The 25,942-nt window shown below is 45.3% G+C and overlaps 1 protein-coding gene across 1 annotated transcript in view; it reads left to right on the top strand.

Annotated features, from left to right (window-relative positions):
• Positions 1–25,942, top strand: part of ZYG11B (zyg-11 family member B, cell cycle regulator) — an 80,427-nt gene that overhangs the window by 3,914 nt on the left and 50,571 nt on the right. The window contains exon 2 of the mRNA XM_008265236.5: positions 21,144–21,309. Coding sequence (XP_008263458.1) covers positions 21,144–21,309 — 166 coding nt within the window. The remainder of the gene's footprint in view (positions 1–21,143; positions 21,310–25,942) is intronic.

Genomic DNA, 25,942 nt, shown 5'->3' with positions numbered 1-25,942 from the left:
CCAACACTAAGGAAAAATAAATCAGGGTAAGATACAAAGTGATGCGTGTGTGTCGACATTTTTAGATCCGGAGGTTAAGCAGCAACATTAATAGCTAATACTTATTGAACTTGACTATTACATATCATTTTAAGTGCTTTACATATTTTATCTGCTATAATCCTTAGAGCAACCCACTGGGATAGGTACTAGCTCTGTGAAGGTAAAGACCATACTTGTTTGGTTCATTCTCACATCTTCAACACCTACAAAGAGCCTGGCGTGGAAATCTTTGTTGAATGAATGAGTAGCTGTGGGGGATGGGATGACCACAGATTTAGGAAGGCTTTGCTGCAAAGGGGGCATTTGAACTGGGTGTGGAGGGGGTCCTTAACCATAAGTGAGATTTTATTGGTTAGGAGTTTGGGAAGGAAGGCCATTCCTGGCAGAGGGACTGGTTTGAGCATAGACACAGAGGCCGAAGTAGGTGTGGTGTATTCTGGGAAATGTGTGAGTCTAGCTTTGAGGATGCAGTGGGAGGTGGGACGAGAAAGGCATTTTTGTGTGAAGAATTGTAAGAGGAAATTTTGAGGATGATCATTCTAAATGCAGTAAGAACCTGGATTTGGAGTGGAGAAATTTGTACTAGTCTAGGTGAAAAGCAGTTGTGTGAATTTTCACCCTCTTCTTGCTGGGGTGGCGATGACTTACATAGGAGAAATGCAGTTCCTAATAGTGTTGCAGTTTTGCTCACTGGTCCTCAGTTTTCATATATGCTGCTTTTAGGGATTTTTGAGAATAACAAAACAGTGAATTTACTATACCAAAGTCCTTTATATGTAACCCATAGCCTCCTAAACTTTATGCATGAATATTTGGGAATCAGTACTCCCCAATCTTAAAAAGTATCTATTTTCATTTTATTTGAAAGGCAGATGGCCGGCGCCGCGGCTCACTAGGCTAATCCTCCGCCTTGCGGCGCCGGCACACCAGGTTCTAGTCCCGGTCGGGGCGCTGGATTCTGTCCCGGTTGCCCCTCTTCCAGGCCAGCTCTCTGCTATGGCCCGGGAGTGCAGTGGAGGATGGCCCAAGTGCTTGGACCCTGCACCCCATGGGAGACCAGGAAAAGCACCTGGCTCCTGGCTTCGGATCTGCACGATGCGCTGGCTGCAGCGCACTGGCCGCGGCAGCCATTGGAGGGTGAACCAACGGCAAAGGAAGACCTTTCTCTCTGTCTCTCTCTCTCACTGTCCACTCTGCCTGTCAAAAAAAAAAAAAAAAAAAAAAAGAAAGGCAGAGAGAGAAAGAAATCATCTGCTGGCTCACTCTTCATTTGCCTGCAACAGCCAGAGTTGGGCCAGGCTGAAGCCAGGAGGCTAGAACTTAATCCAGGTTTCCCTCTTGGGTGGGAGGGACTCAAGTACTTGAGCCACACCTGCTACTTTCCAGGGTGTGCTGTAGCAGGAAGTTGGTTCCGAAGTGAAACGGGTAGGAACTGCAACCAGGCACTCTGCTATGGGATGCCGGTGTCCTAGGGTGGTGTCTCTCCCTCTGCGCACAATGCCTGCTCCCATCTTATTTATTATTGTTTTCTTTGGTTGCTGATATCCTTATTGCCCTGTAATGGCTGAGTGCAGATTATATTAAGTGATAGTCACCATGTGAAAGATACACTGATACACAGACACATCTTTTCACATATATCGCCTAGAGAGCCGGAGGAGAGGCAAGGGGCAGCGTCCTGTTTTAACAATGCTCTCTACTAGGATTCAGTCGAGGAGCACATCTTTGGTGCCTTCTCAGCATATGGTATTTGCCTAGGGCTTCAGACTATGTGGGTATATGGAAGTCAGAGACATTGTCCCTGAAGAGGGTGCACACAAGGCAGACATAGATAGAGCAACAGGAAAATAATTCCCAGGCAACAATGACCCCCCTTCCTAGGGTTTGCACTGGGGCTACCAATTATTATATTTCTTATTTCAGTGGCATTTTACACTAAAAAGATGGAGGTTGGTGTTAGCTGGGAGCTTCTTCCAGGTTTCCCACATGGGTGCAGGGGCCCAAGAACTTGGGCCATCTTCCACTGCTTTCCTAGGCACATTAGCAGGGAGCTGGATTGGAAGTGAAGCAGCTGGGACTCGAACTTCACCTATATGGGATGTCGGCACCACAGGCAGAAGCTTAATTTACTGTGCCACAGCTCAGACCCTATAAATGTCTTCTTGCAACTGGGCAAAAGGGTGTGTGTGGGGGGATGGGGTAGGGGAAGGAGCCATTCAACAGAAGTCCCTTCCATGCATGTGCTTTTTTTTTTTTTTTTTTTTTTTTTTGACAGGCAGAGTGGACAGTGTGAGAGAGAGAGACAGAGAGAAAGGTCTTCCTTTGCCGTTGGTTCACCCTCCAATGGCTGCCGCGGCCAGCGTGCTGCGGCCGGCGCACTGCGCCGATCCGATGGCAGGAGCCAGGTACTTCTCCTGGTCTCCCATGGGGTGCAGGGCCATCCTCCACTGCACTCCCGGGCCACAGCAGAGAGCTGGCCTGGAAGAGGGGCAACCGGGACAGAATCCAGTGCCCCGACCGGGACTAGAACCCGGTGTGCCAGCGCCTCAAGGTGGAGGATTAGCCTAGTGAGCCGCGGCGCCAGCCATGCATATGCTTTTGAACCACCAGTCTGAGAGATCTCAGCCTAGTATGAATCGGGGTCAGAAGCGCAGTGGAGGAATGTCCTACAGGAGGATGAAAATCTTTCCAAATTTCCTTTTTGCTTAAAAAGAATTATATGTTATATGTAGAATTAGAATTGTAGGTAGAGATTAACCTTAACCCTGGTGGTATTTGGTATCTCCCCAACCCTACTTTCAGGCATGTAATTTATTAGCTGACTAAATAATTTCTAAATTAAACAGTGCCGCCACAGAGGTGGTTATTTTCCATAGATGATAAATCTTGTCCATGGGAGCCATCATTTATGAAGACAGCACCAGTTCCTATTTCACTAACATTTGCAAACAAGACTCAACCACTTTGTTCTCTTTGGAATAGTCATTGCAGTTATTTTCTGAGTAACCTGTATTGACTTTCTCTAGGAAAAATTATCTTAAGTTACTGAAATTTTCATCATATCTAACTTTGTGGCACTGTATATCAAACCTCTTATGGATTATCAATTTCAAAATAACTATGTCTCAAAATGATGTTAATATTTAGTCCTTTTTATTAAACTTGTCCATTCTAGAAGTCATGCTTAAATTATTTCCAAGAGCATTTTTTAAAATAGTTTTGGTGTGATAGAAGAAAGGGAGATAAATTTAAGTAAAGGTAAATTTATTTTTACACTATATACACCATTTAATAATGTCCTGAACAAAACACTTCAAGGGGCACATGTTTGGCCTACTGGTAAAGACATCAGTTAAGATGCCCTCATCCCACATTGGGAGACTCTGGGCTTGAAACCCCTCCCGAGGTTCCTGACTCAGCCCTCAGTAATGGGGATCCTGGGAGGCAGGAGCTGATGATTCAAGTCACTGGGTTCCTGCTGCCCATGTGACAGACCTGCAGTGAGTTCCCAGATCCTGTCTTTGGCTTGGCCCACTCTTGGCTGTTGCAGCCATTTGGGGAGTGAACCAGCAGATGGGAGCTTTTTCTGTCTGTCTCTTTCAAATAAATAAGTAAATAAAAACTTGTGGAAAATGAAATTAAAAGATACATTTGAGGCAGGCATTTGGCTAAGGGGGTTATGACACTGCTTGGAATCCTTGCCTACCATGCTGGAGTGCCTGCGTTTGAATCCCAGCTCCACTCCCAATTCTAGGTTCCTGCTAATGCATATCCTGGGAAGTAAGGGGTGATAGCTCAAGTAGTTGGGCCCCTGCTACTCACATGGGGGAACCTGGATTGAGTTTCTGGCTCCTGGCTTTGGACTAGCCAAGCCCAGGTTATTATAGGCATTTGGGGAGTGAACCAATGGATGAGAACTATCTCTGCCTTTCTCTCTGCCTCTCAAAATAAGTAAATGAATAAAAGTTTTTAAATAGATAAATTTGGTTTACTGCAAAGGTTTTTGAAATCCACACTTTTTTTCATAATATACATTTTCTGTGAAATTTTGGAAGACTCCTTATAAATGTGATTTCAAAATTCTTTGGCACCAGGGCTGGCATTGTGGCTCAGTGAATCAAGCTGCTGCCTGCAATACCAACACCCCTCTATTAGTGCTGGTTGCTCTACTTCTGATCCAGCTCCCTCCCTGCTGATACGCCTGGGAAAGCAATGAAACGTGGACCAAGTACTTGCACCCCGGCCACCCACTTGGGGGACCTGGATAGAATCCCAGGCTCTTGGCGCTGGTGTGGCCCAGCTCTGGCCTTAGAGGCCATTTGGGAAGTGAACCAGCAGATGGAAGACCTCACTCTGTCTGTCTCTCCTTCTCTCTGTGTTAACTCTTTCACATAGTGAATACATAAATCTTTAAACAAGTTAATTTTTGGTACCAAAATAGACATTTTTTTTTTTTTTTGACAGGCAGAGTGGACAGTGAGAGAGAGAGACAGAGAGAAAGGTCTTCCTTTGCCGTTGGTTCACCCTCCAATGGCCGCCGCGGCCAGCGCGCTGCGGCCGGCGCACCGCGCTGATCCGATGGCAGGAGCCAGGAGCCAGGTGCTTTTCCTGGTCTCCCATGGGGTGCAGGGCCCAAGCACCTGGGCCATCCTCCGCTGCACTCCCTGGCCACAGCAAAGAGCTGGCCTGGAAGAGGGGCGACCGGGACAGAATCCGGCGCCCCAACCGGGACTAGAACCCGGTGTGCCGGCGCCGCTAGGCGGAGGATTAGCCTAGTGAGCCGCGGCGCCGGCCACCAAAATAGACATTTTAATTACATTTTCTATAAACTTTTTGAAGTACCCTTGGGGTAGGGTCTCAGCAAAAATTGTGGGATGAAAATATTTGTTACGGTGTGGGAGGACCCTTATCACCAAATCTTCTCTGCTGCTTCAGGCTATTTCTTGTTGGATGAGGAAGTCTTTGCATTTAAACTCAGCAACACCGAACACAGAGTATGTTCTTTTTCATGCCTCTAAGGTGCTTTTTCTTTAACTTCTGTTTTGATGGGTTTTTTTGACATTTAAGCCTTCAGGTGTCTCCTTAAGCCCGCCACCTGTGAGGCTCTCAGGTAACTCCAGGCTGATAGGGTCATTCCTTGCCACTGCCTCTTCCATGCTCTCTGCATGTGCCGGTTGAGTTGTTCTGCTTAACCTCACGGCTTGTTACAAAGCTGCCGTCTCTCCATACTGTGAGCTCCCTGAGGCAGGGGCTCCGCTGTTTTTTCAGCTTCATGTCTTAAGCACTTAACACAGTACCTTAGACACAGTAAGCTGACAAATATTTGTTCAGTGAATGAATGTGTGTGCTCTGTAGAGATTGCATAAGGTGCTGTTAACTGAGATGTGAGTTGTGAAAGAGGAAAAGAAAAAGCTGAACACTCTGTACAGGTCCCCTTAAGGGGGAAAAGAGGTTCGGCGGATAAGATGGTTTCTCTTACTAGCCCTGGTGGTGCTTTTGACCTAGGATAGGTGTTCTCGCCAGAAGGGTTTAGCAGGAAGGTTGAGGCCAAGTGGTTTTGGGGTAAATCTCAAAGCAGTATTTCTCTGAGCTTAAACACTTGGCAGGTAACCTACGATCTGTGGTGGCATCCCTCCAGAAAGCAGAATGTTGAAACTCCAGTAGGAAGCAGTCAGTTACTGGTGAATCTAGAGGGATAGCTAATTATTTAAGAAAAATGTATTACCTCTATATGAGGATCTTTTCTTTCTTGCCTTTTTTCCTATATCCAGTTGTCCGTGGTGTAAGTATTTTTCTTAACGTCCAGTTTCTTAATGCCTGTTCGGTGTTGTGGTCTCCTTTTCTAAGGGCATTTAAAAAAGCTTGAAGTGTCTTGGTGACGTAATGTCAGTTATTTTCTTAGACCTAATGTATCATGGCGAATCATTTCACTTCTTTATTATCTCCATTTTAAAATCTCTAAAATAAGAAGGTATCTGAAGCTGCTTCCAGGTACCTGGAATCTCATCTCTAATTTCTTCTATCTCTTAAAGGTAAGGTAGGATAGAGTCCTAGAGTAGAGCAGATACATCCTGTTAGCTGTGGTGCCAGGGGATCTGGGCAGGCTGTCTTTGTAGGTTTAAGTTTTGTGTAATTTGAGCCTTACCTCCGTGAATGTACTATCCACCTCTTCACACCAGACACCTTTAGTTAACGATGGAAACATCTTTATGGTGCTTTACTATTTTATTTGAGATGCAGACACACACAACACACACATACACACAAAGAGAGAGACAGAAAAGAGAGAGAGATCTCCATCTGCTGGTTCATTTCCCAAATGCCCACAACAGCAAAGTTGTGAGTCAGGAATTCAATCCGGGTCTCCCACATGGGTGGCAGGGACCCAAATATTTGAGCCTTCACTTCCTCCCATGGCATGCATTAGCAGGAAGTTGAAACTGTGAGTGAACCTGGGACCTGAAGCCAGGTGCTCCAGTATGGGTTATAGGTATTCTTGGTGGCATCCTAATTGCTAGGCCAAATGCCTGCCCTGCTTTAGTATTTTTTAAATTTTATTTATTTATTTAAAAGGCATGGTGAAAGAGAAACAGAGAAAGAGAGAATCTTCATCTTCTTATTTACAGCTCAAATACCTGCAAAAGCCAGGACTGGGCCAGACCCAAGCCAGGAGCCAGGAACTCCATGTGGGTGGCAGGAACCCCGGTACATGGGCCATCATCTACTGCTTCCCAGGCTCATTAGCAGGACGCTGGATCTTAAGTAGAGGTAGGACTCAATCATAGGCACTCTGATATGAGATGCAGGCTTCCCAAGCAGTGGCTTGACCTGCTAGACCATGTCTGCCCCCCAGCTTTGGTGTCTTAAAGGCATTTTCAATAGACATCCCAGTTAAGAGGCTTAGCTTCATTTTTTTTTCAGATGAGGGAACTGAGAAGTAAACTGATCATCCCGAGGTGGCACAGCTAGTTAACAGTGGGGTCAGGGCTGCCTGCAAGCCCAGTGCTCTTTCCATTACTAACCCTGCATCTGTTTCAGAACCCATGCTTGTAGGTTAGAGAAAAATGTCACAGCACCTCTTTGAGTTATCAAGCCCTATGATCTGCTCATTGGCCCAGCGATTTCTGACCTGATCTGTGGTTCTGTGTCTGACTAGCTTTATTACAGGGCCTGAGCTGGAAGGGAGGGGGCTCATTCCCCTCTCCGGGATGGAGAAGCCTCCCTCGGTGCCCTTGAGCACCTGGCTGCTTGTCCTTCTGGCAGGCCTTGAGGTGATCCATGCAAGCAGCTCACTTTGCCTGCTTTCAAATTGGGCAGTAGGGGTCTCTGAAGAGTAGCTGGTGGTTTTAGAAAAGAAAAATAGCTCTCATGGTTCATGGCAAATTTGCAAAGTATCTATACACTTGGCTCCTTCTTGGCCTTCCTCATCTCTGAAATGATGGGGGGCGGAGAGGGGGAGGGGATTAGATCACATCTGAGGCTTATTTCTGGAGGCCTGGCTTGGTTGAAATGCAGAGGAGAAGATGTAGCCATAAACTAAGAAGCGACTGCTACGGCAGTAGAATGGGAGTCAGAGATGTCTGGTATCTGAAGCTGCTTCCAGGTACCTGTGAACTCAGAGGGCACCTGTCTACCTTTCAATTCCACTCTTGAACTTCAAGCTAGATTTAAGACTTAATATTTCTTTCTGGACATATAATCTCTTTCTATAGAGGCAAAAAAAAAAAAAAAAAAAACACCTCTAATTATACCTAACAAAAAGTTTGTACTTCACTGGGGCTGGCGCTGTGGCATAGCGGGTAAAGCTATGCCACCTGTGACATTGGCATCCCTTATGGGTGCTGGTTCGAATCCCTGCTGCTCCACTTCTGATCCACCTCCCTGCTAATGTGCTTGGGAAAAGCAGTGAAGGATGACCCAAGTTCTTGGGGCCCCTGCACCTACGTGGGAGACCTGGATGAAGCTCCTGGCCCCTGGCTTTGGCCTGGCTCAGTGCTAGCCATTGTGGTCATCTGGGGAATGAACCAGCTGATGGAAGATCTCTCTCTGTCTCTTCCTCTCTATAACTCTGACTTTCAAAATAAATCAAATAAACTTTAAAAAAAAAAAAAACAATTGTACTTCACCATTCCTTTATTCATTTAATAAGCATATAAGTGCCCACCATGTTGTAGGCATTGTTTCAGGCTCTGGGAATACAACAATGGCTAATATCTATGAGCTGTTAATATATGCCAGTCACTGTCCTCAGTGTTTTACACTTAGAATATATTTTTAAATTATTTATTATTTATTTGAAAAGCAGAGTTAAAGACAGAGAGAGAGAGAGAGACAGACATCTTCCATCCACTGGTTCACTCCCCAAAGTAGCTGCAATGACCAGAGATGGGCCAATCTGAAGCCAGGAGCCAGGAACTTCCTCCAGGTTTCCCAAATGGGTGTAGGGGCCCAAAGACTTGGTCCATCCTCTGCTACTTTCCCAGGCACGTTAGCAGGGAGCTGGATTGAAGTGGAGCAGCCAGGACTCAAACCTGCACTCATATGAGATGCTGACATCACAGGTCATAACTTAACCCTTTGTATCACCATGCTGGCAGAAGTTATTAATTCTGGCGATAGTCCTGTGGTTGGGCAGTTGCTATTGTCTGTAGTTTACAGATGGTAAGACTGAGATGGAAGGAGGGGGTAAGTGTTTTGCTTCAGGTTTTGTAGGTTTCTCAGAGGTAGGGCTGGCGTTCTCATCCAGGCAGCCTGACTTCCAGACCCTCACTCTTTTTTTTTTTTTTTTTTTTTTTTTTTAAGATTTATTTATTTACTTGAAAGGTAGAGTAACAGAGAGAAAGAGATCTTCCATCTGCTGGTTTCCTCCTCAAATGGCCACAATGGCAGTGGTTGGAACACTGTCCGGGTGTCCCAGGAGGGTGGTAGGGCCCAAGGACTTAGGCCATCCTCTGCTGCTTTCCCAGGCAAAATTACAGGGAGCTGGACCAGAAGCAGAGCAGCTAGGACTTGAACTGTGATCTGATACGGGACGCTGGTGCTGCAGGTGGTGGCTTAACTCCACTGTGCTGCAATGCCAGCCCCCCTCTACCAAACAGTATTACACAGGCCTAACAAAAGATGTCAGTAAGATTTCTACAGATTCTCATTTGTAATATTTTTAGTCACTTGGTCTGTGGCCCAATCTTAAGGAAAAAAAATAATATCTCTGAGGAGTGCAAAAAAAAAGAGCCATTGTAGTCTGTCAGAGGACCTGTCAGTCTTAGGAACCTTTCAGGTGAGAGATGGAACCTTGAACTTGATTCATACAGAACTGAGACAACATAAAGTCAGGACCCTACAAGACCTGCACTCTTGGTGAAAAGTGGACTACGAATTGTCTGCCTTGTGGCACAGGAGAGAAGGAGGAGGAGTTTGTATTGACCAGGATTCTGATGGGAAAAGCTTTTCTTGAGAATCTACAACCATGAAACAGCATCCTATGTGTCTCACACCCACGTCTGTATGAGGGAGTCTTCACAGAGTTCATGGAAAAACTATGATGGATTTCAAGAGTCCTTGGTACCATCATAAACTTTCAGTTCCATTTCCCACGAACTTTTTGAAGTCTCTGTGTGCAAGACTGTGGGCTGTGAGAGAGGCCACTTAACTGAAAACTGCTCAGCCAGGCATTACGCTGGGACCGTAACTACCCCGTCTCATGTCGTATCAGTGGCAGCATCGTGAGGTAAGGACTCACACTATCCCTGTCCACAAAGGACAGACCTAGGCTCAGAGAAGTCTGATAATGGGGCTACTGTGACACCCTGGAATTTGAATACAATTCAGTGTTTCTCTTCTAGAGAAGTCACTTTATTTTGGTTGCTGCTGCATCCTTATCTGTAAAATGAAATTTGCAGCACTTTTCATTTCAGAGGGTTATTGTATCAAATGGAATAAAGCATCCGATAGTGTTTGATTGTAAGCCATTGTTGTTAGCCAGCATTATCCATAAAGGATACTTTTTTTTTAACTTTTATTTAATAAATATAAATTTCCAAAGTACAACTTTTGGATTATAGCGGCTTTTCCCCCATAACCACCCTCCCCCCATCCGCAACCATCCCATCTCCCACTCCCTCTCCCATCCCATTCTTCATCAAGATTCATTTTCAATTATCTTTATATACAGAAGATCAATTTAGTATATATTAAGTAAAGATTTCAACAGTTTGCACCCACACAGAAACACAAAGTATAAAGTACTGTTTGAGTACTAGTTATACTGTTAATTCACATAGTACAACACAGTAAGGACAGAGATCCTACATGGGGAGTAAGTGCACAGTGACTCCTGTTGTTGATTTAACAATTGGCATTCTTATTTATGACGTCAGTAATCACCCGAGGCTCTTGTCATGAGCTGCCAAGGCTGTGGAAGCCTCTTGAGTTCACCAGCTCTGATCTTATTTAGACAAAGCCATCGTCAAATTGGAAGTTCTCTCCTCCCTTCAGAGAAAGGTACCTCCTTCTTTGGCCTGTTCTTTCCCTTGGGACCTCACTCACAGAGATCTTTCATTTAGGTGTTGTTGTTTTTTTTTTTTTTTTTGCCAGAGTGTCTTGGCTTTCCATCTTTCCATGCCTAAAATACTCTCAAGGGCTTTTTAGCCAGAACTGAATGCCTTAAGGGCTGATTCTGAGGTCAGAATGCTGGTTAGGACATCTGCCATTCTATGAGTTTGCTGTGTATCCTACTTTCCATGTTGGATTGTTCTCTCCTTTAAATTTAACTGAAAAGTGATCCCTGTTAAATTTAAGAGTGGAAATAAGAGAGGGAGGAGATGTACAGTTCGGCACACACTCAATTGGACTTACCCCTAATGGTAGAGTTAGAAACGTGCCAGGAGATTCCAATTGAATCCCATCAAGGTGGCATGTACCAATGCCATCTCACTAGTCAAAGTGATCAGTTTCAGTTCATAATTGATCATAATGATAGGATTAAGAGTCAAAGGGATCACATAAACAAGACTAGTATCTGCTAATACTAACTGATAGAATTAAAAAGGATACTTTTCTTTGTAATGAACCAAATCACAGGCCTCATTATTCAGATTCTGAAGGTCATAGGTCCATTACTGAAGAATTGAGGCCATTTTATTGTTTTTTATATCAGATGTTTCCTAAAGTAATATCATGAGGAGACACAAGTTTTGAGACAAATCTTCCATCCCATAATTTACTAATTCAGCAAATAGTTAGATGCATACTATGGGGCTTCAGTTCCTGGGTATAACATGCCTGGTCCATGCGAATGGCTTCTGTTGTTGGTCATGCCAGTGGCAGCCCCCTCACCCACCAGTGGATGACTTGGTAGAAACGGATGGGGCTGTGCCCAGAATGTTGAAATGCCTGTTTGCCATGGCTCTGGAAATACAGTAACAACATGAAACTTCACAAAACCAACCAACAAAACACATAACTAAGTCATGGGGAAGTACATGCCTCTGGCTGAGGGTCATGGAGGTGACTTCAAGGAAGGCGAGACAATAAGACAAAAGGGGGAAACCAATCAGAGTGGGAGGCAAGATGAAAAGAAAGCCCTGAGGAGGTTTAGGAAGAGCTAATGGTCTGAGGTTCCTTTCTGCCTCATCTTTATTGCTCCGTGCCCCAGGTGTTTCAACTCTTTATAGGAAGCTGTGGTTCTGGGGTGGGCATTTGGTGCAGTGGTTAAGATACCGCTTGGGATGCCCACATCCTATATCAGAGTGCTCTGGTTAAGGTCCAGTTTCTCTTCTTCCTAACCAGCTTCCTGCTAATGTGCACCCTGGGAGGCAGCACGTGATGGCACAAGTACTTGGTCCCTGGCATCCACATGGGAGACCTGGATGGAGTTCCAGGCTCCTGGCTTCAGCCTAGCCCACCCCTGGCTGTTGTGGGTATTTGGAGAGTGAACCAGTGGATAGAATGTCTGTCTGTCTCTTTGTCCCTCTGCCTTTCAAATAAAGTGAAAATAAAATTTTAAATTTTAAAAAGAAGTGTGATTTAAAACAGAGGATCTACTTGTGAACAGTTCTTTTATTCGTACTTATTCCCTATTCAGTAGACAGGAAGCATGTACCCTCAGTGTAGGGAATACAAAATTGGATAAGGTGTGGTTCTTAACACTGACGGTTTTAACCTAGAGTTCTTGGTGGATCATGAACTGTTCCAGAAATCCTTTCCTTAACTCCCAGGGGCTTGTAAATGATGCAGGTTTTTTCTCCTTTTAAATTTTTATCTACTATTAAAGCCTCCAGTCTAGAGAACTACTGATTGAGTTATTAAGGATTAATAAAATTGAGTAATTATCAAATTAAAGTTAGCAGCTACTAGAGTTTACTAGGAACTCTAATTTTTTATTAAGTGTGACACTTGGAAGTGTTACAAAGCTCCAGTCGTATATATACAGTGTTTGTAGGAATTCTTATAATTTCTTAAGGGAGCCTTGTACAGCATGTTGTCTTGAATTGGTTGAGGTGTGATTGTTACTAGTTGTTGTTGTTTTTTTTTTTTTTTTGACAGGCAGAGTGGGCAGTAAGAGAGAGAGACAGAGAGAAAGGCCTTCCTTTTGCCGTTGGTTCACCCTCCAATGGCCGCCGTGCTGCGCTGATCCGATGGCAGGAGCCAGGTACTTATCCTGGTCTCCCATGGGGTGCAGGGCCCAAGCACTTGGGCCATCCTCCACTGCACTTCCCTGGCCACAGCAGAGAGCTGGCCTGGAAGAGGGGCAACCGGGACAGAATCCGGCGCCCTGACCAGGACTAGAACCCGGTGTGCCGGCGCCGCAAGGCGGAGGATTAGCCTAGTGAGCCGCGGCGCCGGCACTAGTTTTGTTTCTTAATCATGAATTATCAATAACTTAGCTTTATCTCATTTGTTGTGTATATTAATTAAGTCTGGTTTGTGGTGATGTGTATTGCATTAATAGTTCTTTGACTTAAGAATTTTCTAGTTCAGACCTTGACCAGGTATCTTTATTCAAACACGAAGCCTCAATTTCCTTACCGTTTCAGGCAACATGTATAACATTTTCTTACAAAGTGGTACTTCAAGGCCGGCGCCGCGGCTCACTAGGCTAATCCTCCGCCTTGCGGCGCCGGCACACCGGGTTCTAGTCCCGGTCGGGGCGCCGGATTCTGTCCCGGTTGCCCCTCTTCCAGGCCAGCTCTTTGCTGTGGCCAGGGAGTGCAGCGGAGGATGGCCCAGGTGCTTGGGCCCTGCACCCCATGGGAGACCAGGAAAAGCACCTGGCTCCTGGCTCCTGCCATCGGATCAGCGTGGTGCGCCGGCCGCAGCGCGCCGGCCGCGGCGGCCATTGGAGGGTGAACCAACGGCAAAGGAAGACCTTTCTCTCTGTCTCTCTCTCTCTCACTGTCCACTCTGCCTGTCAAAAAATAAAAAACAAACAAACAAACAAACAAAAAAACAAAGTGGTACTTCATTGGGCCATCCCACTTTCCCAGGTGCATTAGCAGGGAGCTGGATTGGAAGTGAAGCAGCCAGAAGTCAAACCAGTACTCTGATATGGATGCTGGCATCGCAGGTGGCTATTTAACCTGCTGTGCCACAACACTGGGCCCTTTATATACATTTCTTGAAACATGAAGTACAATATAGAGTTCATGGATATATTCCTCAAACTTCCTTTTTTATTTACTACTTAATTTCCTTATACATTCTAATTGCTTCCCTGAGAACTCCCCTAAAACTCAGTCTGTCATTATCTGATGGTTAAAAGTCTGGGGAATATAAAAAGGCATGAAAGCAGTACTGAAAAGTTACATTTCAGTCAATTTAGGAAAAATAAAAGTATACCGTTGGGGCCGGCGCTGTGGCACAGCAGGTTAACGCCCTGGCCTGAAGCACCGGCATCCCCTATAGGCACTGGTTCTAGTCCCGGCTGCTCCTCTTCTGATCCAGTTCTCTGCTATGGCCTGGAGAAGCAGTACAAGATGGCCCAAGTCCTTTGGCCCCTGCACCATGTGGGAGACCCGGAAGAAGCTCCTGGCTCCTGGCTTCAAATCAGCACAGCTCTGGCCGTTGCAGCCAACTGGGGAGTGAACCAGCGGATGGAAGACCTCTCTTTCTCTCTGCCTCTTTTCTCTCTGTGTGACTCTGACTTTCAAATAAATAAATAAAATCTTTTAAAAAAAGTATTCTGTTATATATATGTATACATATGTAGATATATATACATATATATACATCTATACACATATATACATAAATAAACACTTTTACAAAATAATTTCACTGAGTCTATTAGAAAAGCTGTCTTTTTTTTTTTTTTAAGAGTTATTTATTTATGGCCGGCGCCGCGGCTCACTAGGCTAATCCTCCGCCTAGCGGCGCCGGCACACCGGGTTCTAGTCCCGGTCGGGGCTCCGGATTCTGTCCCGGTTGCCCCTCTTCCAGGCCAGCCCTCTGCTGTGGCCAGGGAGTGCAGTGGAGGATGGCCCAGGTGCTTGGGCCCTGCACCCCATGGGAGACCAGGAAAAGCACCTGGCTCCTGGCTCCTGCCATCGGATCAGCGCGGTGCGCCGGCCGCAGCGCGCTGGCCGCGGTGGCCATTGGAGGGTGAACCAACGGCAAAGGAAGACCTTTCTCTCTGTCTCTCTCTTTCACTGTCCACTCTGCCTGTCAAAAAAAAAAAAAAAAAAGAGTTATTTATTTATTTGAAAGGCAGAGTTACAGAGAAGCAGAGGCAGAGAGAGAAGAAGAGAGGGACAGAGAGAGAAAGAGAGAGAGAGGTCTTCCATCTGCTGGTTCACTCCCCAAATGGCTGCAACTGCCCTTACTGGGCCGATCCAAAGCCAGGAGCCTAGAGTTTCTTCTGGGTCTCCCATGTGGGCATGTGGGCCCAAGCACTTGGGCCATCTTCCACTGCCTTCCCAGGCACATTAGCAGGGAGCTGGATCAGAAGTGGAGCAGCCAGGACTCACATAACCAAAACCCATATGGGATGCAGGCAATGCAGGAGGAGGCAGCTTTACCCATGATACCACAGCGCCAGTCCCAAAGGTGTCTTCTTACCAGTGGGAGTACATTTATCATTGAGAAATATGACTATCACTGATAAAATTGACCCTATTTTTGGTTACCAAGACACAATATTTGGAATGTAGAAACATAATTGAAAAAAATGTATTTGTACACATTGTACCGTTTTCCATTTTGAACAATTTGATATATTCAAAAGGCTACATGAAGCATTTGTATAAGCCATAGAACAAAACAAGTATCTAAAGCTGCAGCTGCTGGGGCAGGCTTTTGGCCTAGTGGTTAAGATGTCCACATCCAACATCAGAGTGCCTGGGTGTGATCACCAGCTCTGCTTCCGACTCAGCTCCTGCTGAAGCAGACTAGGGGGCAGTGGGGATGGCTCAGGTGGTTGGGTTCCTGCCTTGCCTGTGGGAGAGCTGGAGTAAGCCTAGCTTCTTCCCTGGCCATTGTGGGCAACCAGCTTCTAAGAAATACGACCCATGTCATTTCTGCCTGTGTGCCCGGCCCCTCTGCTACGTCTTCCTTGCCCCGTCCCTCGTCCCATAATCACTATCCTGCTTTATTTTAAATATTTTCCTTGCTTTTCTCTATAGGTTTACTATAATATATTATTTATTTTGAGGGAGCTTTCTAATTTTAACATTCTGACGTCAATTTCCAGGCAGTATCATTTCCTATACCTGTGTGGATATATAATTGCAATTCTGCCCACTTAAAGATTTTTATTTAGCTTAGATTAATATTTTATTCTTAGTATTTTGCTTTGTCATAAAAATTATTCAGAAACATTTAAATTATTGAAAAATATTCTACAGAATTTTTGTACCATGATATTCTTTTTTAATGTTTATTTATTTTCATCTTGAAAGTCAGAGCAATGGAGAGAGAGAGAGAGACAGAGAGAACTTCCATCTGTTGGTTTACTCCCCAAATGCCTACAACAGCCAAGGGGGGTCAGGCTGAAGGCAGGAGTTTGGAACACCATCTGGGCTTACCACGTGGGTGGCAGGGACCTAAGTACCTGAGCCATCATCCGCTGCCTCCCAGGATGCATTAGCAGGAAGCTGAATCAGAAGCAGAGTAGCAGCGACTCAAACCAGCACTCCAGCATGGGATGCAGGTGTCCCACGCCGTGGTTTAACTGGCTGTGCCAAAACACCCACCCTTAAATACCATAATTTGCTTATCTTTTCCCTCATTCTTTGACTTGTGTGTGTGTGTGTGTGTGTGTTGGTATTTGGGGGGGGGGTAATCAAAAAGCTGTGATTAATCTCTTTGGATAAATCCTTTGTTTATATCTCTGATTATTTCCTTTTTGGGAAGGAGGGAAGTCCTGAATAAATAAGTACTGCAACATGGAATATGAGTGTTTTAAAGACTGTTATTAATTTTTTTTAAATTAATTAATTTGTTGCTAAATGCCCACCCCTAAAATATGTTTAGATTGAAACAATTGACCCTCTGTATCTGTGGGTTATTTATCTGTGGATTGAAAATATTAAAAAGAAATTGGGGCCAGTGCTGTGGCGTATCAAGTGAAGTCTGCCTGCAGCACTGTTATCCCATATCAGCGCTGGTTCAAGTTCCGTCTCCTCCACTTCTGATCTAGCTCCCTGCTAGTGCCTTTCCCTGGGAAGGCAGCGGAAGTTGGCCGAAGTGCTTGGGTCCCTGCACCCACGTGGGAGACCTGGAAGAAGCTCCTGGCTTCTGGCTCCTGGTTTCAGGCTTCAAATTGGCCCAGCTCCAGCTGTTGCAGCCACTTGGGGTGTGAACCAGCAGACTGAAGACCTCTTTCCCTCTCTCTCTCTCTCTCTTTCTTTGCCTCTGCCTTGCTGTAACTCTGCCTTTCAAGTAAATAAAAAAATCTTAAAAAAGAAAAAAACCAGCATTCTGATATGGGATGCCTGCAGCTTAACCACAGTGCACAGTGCCACGATGGTGGCCCTGCCCTAAAACCCTTGAAATCTCCTGAAATGCAGTGTCTTCTGTATGCTGATGAGATAGCTTGTGGCTGGTGGTCCCTGGATAGCTTTAGGATGTGGGCTGGTTGCCCAGAAGACCAAGGCATGTGATGGGAACAAAAACCAACTCACAGTACTCTTGGTACTTCACTTTGGCACAAAACTGCAACACAAGAAATGAACTATTTTCTCGTCTTGTCACTTCCAAACGGAACACCAACAAGTGGGTTTTCTCCCGCAGACCAAGCAGTTCTGCAGCTCTTATGGACCCCAGTTGGGTATCCTATACTTGAACTCAGTTTTGACAATAACCAGATTAGCACAGGCGCCTGCAGGCTAAGGGCTCAGTCCCATAAGCCCAACCCGAGTTTAGATGCCAATTTCAAGTAGTAGGTCCCCAGATTACCCATAACTTCTATCTGACGGGGCTGCAAACTGGAGGTTCCTACAACCTCCCCCTTGGGTTTGAGAATTTGCCAAAGCAGCTCACAGACCCAGGGAACAAGTTCTTACTGTTGTCAGTTTATAATGAAGGCTATCTCAAAGGCTACAAATGAACTCTCAGGTGGAAGATACACAGGACCAAGGTGTGACAGAAGGGGCACTGAGCTTCTGTGCTCTCTAGGTGGGCCTCCCTCCCAGCACTGAGTCCAGCACCCAGCTCTCCAAAGTCCAGACTTCTGAGTTTTTATGGAAGCCTCATCATATATGCATGATTGATTAAGTGATTCTCTGTTGATGACTCATTCAACTTTTAGTATCTTCCCTCCCTAGAGATTAATAGTAAGTAAAGTGCCTTCCTGAATTCCGTGAGTCATTTTAGCAATACTTGAACGTGAAGTCATTCTGAGGAATCCCCAAGTTACAGCCTGTTGTTCAGAAGTACAATAGAGACCTGGGACTTGTGACTGGTGCCAAAGTGAGGGCACTCTTACGGGATTGAGACTTAACCTATGAGCTCTAGACCCATTTCAAATAGTTAGTATTAGACTTGAATTGAATTTTGGACATTCAGTGTCAGAATTCGTTGTTGGTATAGGGAAAACAGAAACACATTTGGTATCAGTAATGTTGTTAGTAAAAACAGTTTGTAGTTTTTAGTTATCACAAATAATGCTGCTATAAAAATTCATGTGCAAGTTTTTGAATAGACATGTTTTCATTTCCCTCGGGTATGGTTCAACTAGGAGTAAACTGCTGGGTCATATAGTAACACTATGTTTAACTTTTTAAAAAAATTTTAATTTTTAAAATTTATTTAAGTGGCAGAGTTACAGAGATAAGGGGGGGAGCTCACATGAGAGGGGGTGAGGGCATGCTGGAGGCTAAGCTGTGTCCAGCAGTCACATAGAGCTCATTGCTTTACATGAACTCCAGAGAGTGCAGGAACTAAATATTCAACCCATTGTACCACAACACTACCCTGCAAGTAGCCTTTTGGTAGGGATTGCATTGAATCTGTAGATCAGTTTAACACTGTTAAGTCGTTTGATCGTTAATATGTAATATCTTCTCATTTACTAAGATAGTTTTCTTTTTTTAAAAAAAGATATATTGGCCGGCGCCACGGCTCACTTGGCTAATCCTCCACCTGTGGTGCTGGCACACCGGGTTCTAGTCTCAGTCACTCCTCTTCCAGTCCAGCTCTCTGCTGTGGCCCGGGAAGGCAGTGGAGGATGGCCCAAGTGCTTGGGCCCTGCCACCCGTATGGGAGACCAAGAGGAAGCACCTGGCTCCTGGCTTCAGATTGGCGCAGTGCGCCGGCCACAGCGCTCCAGCCGTAGTGGCCATTTTGGGGGGTGAACCAATGGAAAAGGAAGACCTTTCTCTCTGTCTCTCTCTCTCTCTCACTGTCTAACTCTGCCTGTCAAAAAAAAAAAAAAAAATGTATTTATTTGAAAGTCAAGAGTTAGAGAGAGGGAGAGACAGATCATCCGTCCATTGCTTTACTCCCCAGATGTCGCAACAGCCAAGGCTGGGCCAGGTTGAAGCCAGGGGCTTCTTCCGGGTCTCCACATGGTTGGCAAGGGATTATTCACTTGGGCCATCTTCTGCTGCTTTTCCCAGGCCGTTAGCAGGGAACTAGGTCATAAGTGAAGCAGCTGGGATGCAAACAGGCACCCACTGGGATGCTAGTGTCAGATAGTGGCATTACCCACTGTGCCACAATGCTGGGTGTGAAATATTTTTTTTTTTGACAGGCAGAGTGGACAGTGAGAGAGAGAGACAGAGACAAAGGTCTTCCTTTTTCCATTGGTTCACCCCCCAATGGCCGCTGCGGCCGGTGCTGGCACACCGTGCTGATCCGTAGCCAGGAGCCAGGTGCTTCTCCTGGTCTGCCTTGCAGGTGCAAGGCCCAAGCACTTGGGCCATCCTCCACTGCACTCCCGGGCCATAGCAGAGAGCTGGAATGGAAGAGGGGCAACCGGGACAGAATCCGGTGCCCCGACTGGGACTAGAACCCGGTGTGCCAGCGCCACAGGCGGAGGATTAGCCTATTGAGCCGCGGCGCCGGTTGTGAAATATAATTTCTAATGACTACATATTATTCAGCCATTAAAATGTTACATGTACAATATTATGTGGTTAAGAGTTGCGCTCTCAAATCAGTTCATATTTTGAAGCCACACTGTCACTTACTGTGTGTGGAATGCTTTTGAGAAAGATGTTATTTTTCAGAGCCTATTTTCTTTCTTTTGAAAAAAGATTTATTTATTTATTATTATTTATTTGAAAGATACAGCAACAGAGAGAGCTGCTGGTTCACTCCCCAAATGGCCACAATAGCCAGGTCTGAAACAGAGTGAAACCAGGAGCCTGGAACTCTATCTGGGTCTCCCATGTGGGTGGCAGGGGCCTAAGCACTTGGTTTATAGAACACTGCCTTCCCAGGTGCATTAGCAGGGAGCTGGATCAGAAGCAGAGTAGTCAGGACTCTGACTAGCAATCAGATATGGGATGCCTGCAACACAGGCAGTGGCTGAAATTGCAGAGGGACAATGCTGGGCCCCTGAAACTAATTTCAATTATGCAAAAATGAAGATGCTTTAGTACTTTGTAAAATAGTGATGAAGGATAGATGACATAATGGATAATTCTTGTACAGCAGCAGTCATACAGAAATCACCTAATGGGTGACTAAATACAATTGTATTTTAATTATAATATTGTTGAGGACATGTATAATATTTCTGTAATTAAAGCCCTTATGCTTACCATTTCTCAGCCTTTTGGCTAAGATCAAGTGTAAAGCCCTCATGCTTAAATCTTTTTGCTGATTTGATTAGTTCTTTATGCATCAGACCAGAATGACTGTGAGAATGCCAATATCTATACCAGATTATTTATTTATTTATTTAAAAAGATTATTTCAAAGGCAGAGTTACAAAAAGATAGAGACAGAGAGACGGGGAGAGAGAGAGAGGTCTTCCATCTGCTGGTTCACTCCCTAAATGGCCTCAATGGCCAGGGCTGGGCTAGGCCAAAGCCAGGAGCCTGGAACTCTCTCCAGGTCTCCCATGTGCATGGCAGGGCCCCAAGCACTTGGGCCATCTTCTGCTGTAGAAGCTGGATTGGAAATGGAGCAGCTGAGACTTGAACCAGCACTCATTTGGGATGCCTGTGTGACAGGTGGTGGCTTAACCCATTGTGCCACAACAGTGGCTCCTATGCCAAATGTTTTATTTTTGAATCATCAGGTTGGGATGGGAATTATGTGGGAGATCAAGCTGAAAGTAAGCTGGGGCTTGCTTTGGGAAGTTCTCAGACATGAACTTAACAATTTATTCTGAGGCCCTTGGGAATCCACTGAAGGTTTGAGCAGGGGAGGGTGATGAGTAATCTAGGAAGAGTAATCTGCCGTGCTTCTGAGGTCTTCCCTGGGCATCCCTGGTGGGTTGGACCCCACCCCTCCCCACGTGCTTGCCGGCTCTAACAGCCTGTATGGAATGGTCACTGTTTCTCTCTCACACTGTGTTCCCCTTATCTCACCCTTGGCATCTGACAGACACTGAGTAAATACTTGTTGAAAGAGTAAAAGGATGTTTCCGTCTCTGCTTTTCTGGATGCTAACTGGCTGGCTTTTGTGTTCCCCTTATGTTTCCCCTGGGCTCCAAGGAGGAGGCGTCTCCCTATTCCTTACTTGATATCTGCCTGAGTTTCCTGACTACTCACCTGGAGAAGTTCTGCTCAGCACGACAGGATGGGACGCTGTGTCTGCAGGAGCCTGGGGTGTTCCCTCAGGAGGTGGCTGATCGACTGCTTCAGACCATGGCCTTTCACGGTAAGCATAAACAGAGCAAAATGTGATTGTATGCTGTGAATTGGCACTGAGTTTTGAAGTATTGTTGTGGTCATGTAATTATTTTATGATAAATAACAGAAAAGGCCAGAAAGCCTTTATTTATTTTTACTCTATCCTGAATCTTTTTTTTTAAAGTTATTTACTTACTTATTTAATTTATTTGAAAGGCAGAGAGAGAGGTATCTTCCATCTGTTGATTTACTCCCCAGATGCCCACAACAGCTGGGACTCGGCCAGGTTAAAGCTGGGAACCTAGAACTCCATCTGGTCTCTCACATGCGTGGCAGAGACCCAAGTATTTGGGGGCTATCATCTGCTTCCCAGGGTGTGCATTAGTAGGAAGCTAAAAATCAGAAGCAGAGTCAGGACTGGAACTGTGCACTCCAGGAAGGGGATGCAGGTGTCCTAAGCGGTATCTTTTTTTTTTTTTAAAGATTTATTTATTTATTTATTTATTTATTTATTTGAGAGGCAGAGTTAGAGAGAGGCAGAGGCAGACAGAGAGACTACCATCTGCCAGTTCACTCCCCAAATGGCCTCAGTGGCTGGAGCTGGGCTGATCTGAAGCCAGAGCCAGGAGCTTCTTCCGGGTCTCCCATGCAGGTGCAAGGGCCCAAGTACTTGGATCATCTTCTACTGCTTTCGCAGGCCTTAATAGAGAACTGGATCAGAAATGGAGCAGCTGGGACTTGAACCGGTGCCTGTATGGAATGCCAACACTGAAACAGCGGCTTTACCTGCTATGCCACAGCATCAGCTCCAGCAGTAGCTTAACCACTATACCAAATGTTCATACCCTGATTGATAGTCTTGCTGTGACTTATATATATACTTGTATGTATGTATGTATACAGTTAATCATATGAATTTATATTATGAGGAATCTTCAAAAGGTTCATGGAAATTGTATTTTGTGAAATAACTACATATGGATTTCACAATAATTTTGCACCAAAATATTTTATTTCCATTTTCCATGAACTTTTGGAAGCCCCCTCATCTGTGTGTGTGTGTAGAATACATTAACTGTGAATGCAGGTTATGTGACTGTCCCAACCAGGAGTTCTGTAGTGATATCCCATGTTTTATTTCTGATAGTAACATTTGATGACTTTTTTTTATCATTATTTTATTTGAAAGACAGAGTTGCAGAGAGAGGTAGAGTCAGAGAGAGAGGTCTTCCATCCACTGGTTCACTCCCCAGATGGCCGCAATGGCCGGAACTGCGCCAATCTGAAGCCAGGAATCAGGAGCTTATTCCAGGTCTCCCACATGGGCGTGGGGACCCAAGGACTTGGGCCATCTTCTACTGCTTTCCCAGGCCATAGCAGAGAGCTGGATTGGAAGTGAAGCAGCTGGGACAAGAACCGGCACCTGTATAGGATGCCAGCGCTTCAGGCCAGGGCTTTAACCCTCTGCGCCACAGTGCCGGCTCCCTGATGACTTCTCTTTTTCCTTTGTCAACCCTGCTAGAAATTTGTCAATTTTACTGTCTTTTTAGAGAACCAGCTATTTCTTTCATTTTTCCTTTGTTTATCTGTTTTCAATTTCATTGATTTCTGTTCTATTATTTTCCATCTTCTGCTTGGTTTATTTTCCTTTCCAGGTTCTTCATATGGGAGCTGAGATTATATTAATTTGAGACCTTTCCTCCTTTCTAAAGTTATCACTTAGTATTTAAATGTCCCTCAGTACTACTTTAGCTAAGCTCCATAACTTTTGATGTTATATTTTCATTTAGTTCAGTATTTTTATGTTTTCTCTCTCTGACTTACTTATTTGAAAGGCAGAGTGAGAGAGAGAGAGCGAGAGAAAGAAAGAGAGAGGGAGGGAGGGAGGGAATGAGAGATTGATGTTTCATCTGCTGTTTCGCTCACCAAATGGCAACAATAGCCAGGGCTGGGCCAGGCCAAAGCCATGAGCCAGGAATTCCATCTGGGTCTCCCACATGGGTGGCAGGGGCCCAAGCACTGGAGCCATCCTCTGCTGTCTTCCCAGGTGCACTAGGATGGAAAAGTGGAGCAGTGTGGACTCAGATGGCACTCTGATACGGGATGTGGGCATTGCAAGCTGTGGCTTAACCACTGTGCTAGAACACTGGCTCCTGTTTTCTTGAGACTCCTTTTGGTCCATAGATTATTTAGAAATGTATTGTTTAGCTTCCAAATGTTTGGGGATTTTCTTTTAACTTTTTGTTACTGAATTTTAGTTTGAGTCCATTGTTGGGTAACACACTTATAATAACAATCCTTTTACATTTCATGAGGTTTGCAAAAAGGCCTAGGACAAGGTATTTTTTGATCTATGTTTTGTGAGCACTTGCAAATAATGTCTTCATTCGGCTGTTGTTGGATTCAGTGTTCTCTGAGTGAGAACCAGATCTTGTTGTTTAATGGGGTTCAATTTTTCTGTGTCTGTGCTGATTTCTTCCTAGTTGTACGATCACTTGTTGAAAGAAGGATGTTAATTCTCCCACAATAATTTTGGATCTGTGTATTTCTCCTGACAGTTCTGTTTCACATATTTTGCAAATTTTTCAGTGCATAAATATCTAATATACTGTATCTTCCTGGTGGACTGACCTTTTCTCATGACATTATGTCTGTCTTTGCCTCTATCTGGTTAGTGTTCTTTATCTGATGTTAATGTGCCATACATGCTTTTGATTAATATTTGCTTGACATAACCTTTTCTATCCTTTTACTTTCAACCTGGCTCAGATTATATTTGAAGTGAGTTTCTTGTGGATAACATGAACAGTCTCTTTATATTATCACTTTATTAGTTTGAGTGAAATGTAGAAACCTTACCTCCTCCTATATCCCTTTACTCTTTCCTGCTTAAAATACAGTTGTAAATATATATATATATTTATTTTATTTTAAAAATATTTATTTATTTGGAGGACAGAAAAGAGCTATCTTTCATTTAGTTCATTCCCCAAATGCCCACAGCCAGGACCGAGGCAAGCTGGAGACAGGAACTCCATCCAGGTCTCCCATGTGGGAGGCAGTGACTCAAGCACTTGGGACATCATCCACTGCCTCCCAAGTGCATTAGCTGGAAGCTGGATTGGAAACAGAGTAACCAGGATTCAGACTAGGCGTTCTAATAGGGATGCAGTTGTCCCAAGCAGAGAGAGAGAGAGGTCTTCCACATGCTGGTTGACTCTCCAAATGGCTGCAACAGCCGGTGCTGGGCTGATTGGAAGCCAGGAACCAGGAACTTCTTCCAGGTCTCCCACGTGGGTGCAGGGGCCCAAGCACTTGGGCCATTCTCCACTGCATTCCCAGGCCATAAGCAGAGATCTGCCTTGGAAGAGGAGCAGCCAGGACATGAACCAGCATCCATATGGGCTGGTGGCACTGCAGGCAGAGACTTAGTCTACTACACCACAGCGCCGGCCCCTAGTTCACTGGTTTCTTTCCTCAATTTGGTTTGAGCTCAACTATTATGTTTTCAGTTTGAAAATTTCCATTTGGTCCTTTATCTTTTATTTCCTTGCTGAGGCTTTCTGTGTTTCACTTGTGTTTGTAATTGCTCACTTTTGAAAATGTTGTCTGCATTTTTATGAGGGTTCCTTTAAGACTTCTGTAGAATAATTTTAACATTTCTGTTCTGTGTTAGCATCTACTGATTGTCTTTTTAGTCTTGGTGTGATGAGGGATTTTGGTTGAAACCCGGATATTCTGGATGGTAGGAGACTCGTGTGTATGTGCTTCTGACAGCACTCCAGCCATGGAAGGCAGGGGACAGCCTCCTTGCTCACAGACTGCGCCCTCCTTGGCTTTGGCTGACACCCGAGGTGGGGCCTTGTGCCTGCTGTACAGGGGATGAAATTCTGATTCCCTACGAGGACTGTGCTCCTCAGCTGAGAAGGGCGTGAAGCCATCATTCCTGACTCCCAGCTGCTCTCCACTTCACTGCATTGGAAGAAGGTGGCCTCATTACTGGTGGGCGGTTGTGAAAGTCCTGACTTCCCACGAGGAGGGAAGGAGTGGAGACCCGCACTGCTGCTTGGGTGTGAAAGGCCAGGTTCCTCAGATGGTAACTCCTGGTGTCACAGGGGAGGGCTTGGTCCTAGTGCTCCACTCAGCCTGCCTTGAGCTTCCCACGTGGGGAACTGGCAGGTAGTTACAGCTTACTGATGGTGCAAATCGAGGCTGCCCTTGGCATTTGCTGGCATGGGAGGAGTGGGATGACAACTTTTTGGCTGAAGTAGAGCATGGAGCAGCAGTTACCTAAAAGCTTCCTGTCTTGCGGGGCTGCTCCTTTCCTGGTACTTTGACTGGAGTGTGCACGTTTTGGGGGAGCTTTTGTTGGTCTGTTCCCACTGGAGTTCCTGGGTAGCTGGCTTCTTCAACTGTAGGTCTGGGATATAGGACCAGGAGAACCACCACCACCGGGAACTCCAGTGTGCCGTTCCTTGGGTCCCACGGTCTGTAGCTAGTCTTTCTTCTCTTTACCTTTCAGAGTGATTTAGCCAAAACTTACCTTCTCAGCCTCATTACTTGCCTCCCAATTTGCATACTCACATCTCCAGAAACCACCTTCCCCTTCGTATCCAGGTCCTTCCCTGTGTGCTTCCTCTGCCAGGCTGTAGCCAGCACTG

The sequence above is a fragment of the Oryctolagus cuniculus genome, chromosome 7 (assembly GCF_051225735.1).
Source record: "Oryctolagus cuniculus isolate XC-2025 breed Fujian yellow rabbit chromosome 7, ASM5122573v1, whole genome shotgun sequence".
Lineage (NCBI taxonomy): Eukaryota > Metazoa > Chordata > Mammalia > Lagomorpha > Leporidae > Oryctolagus > Oryctolagus cuniculus.
Note: the sequence above shows the minus strand (reverse complement) of the source record. Positions and strands in the feature narration are given on the sequence as shown.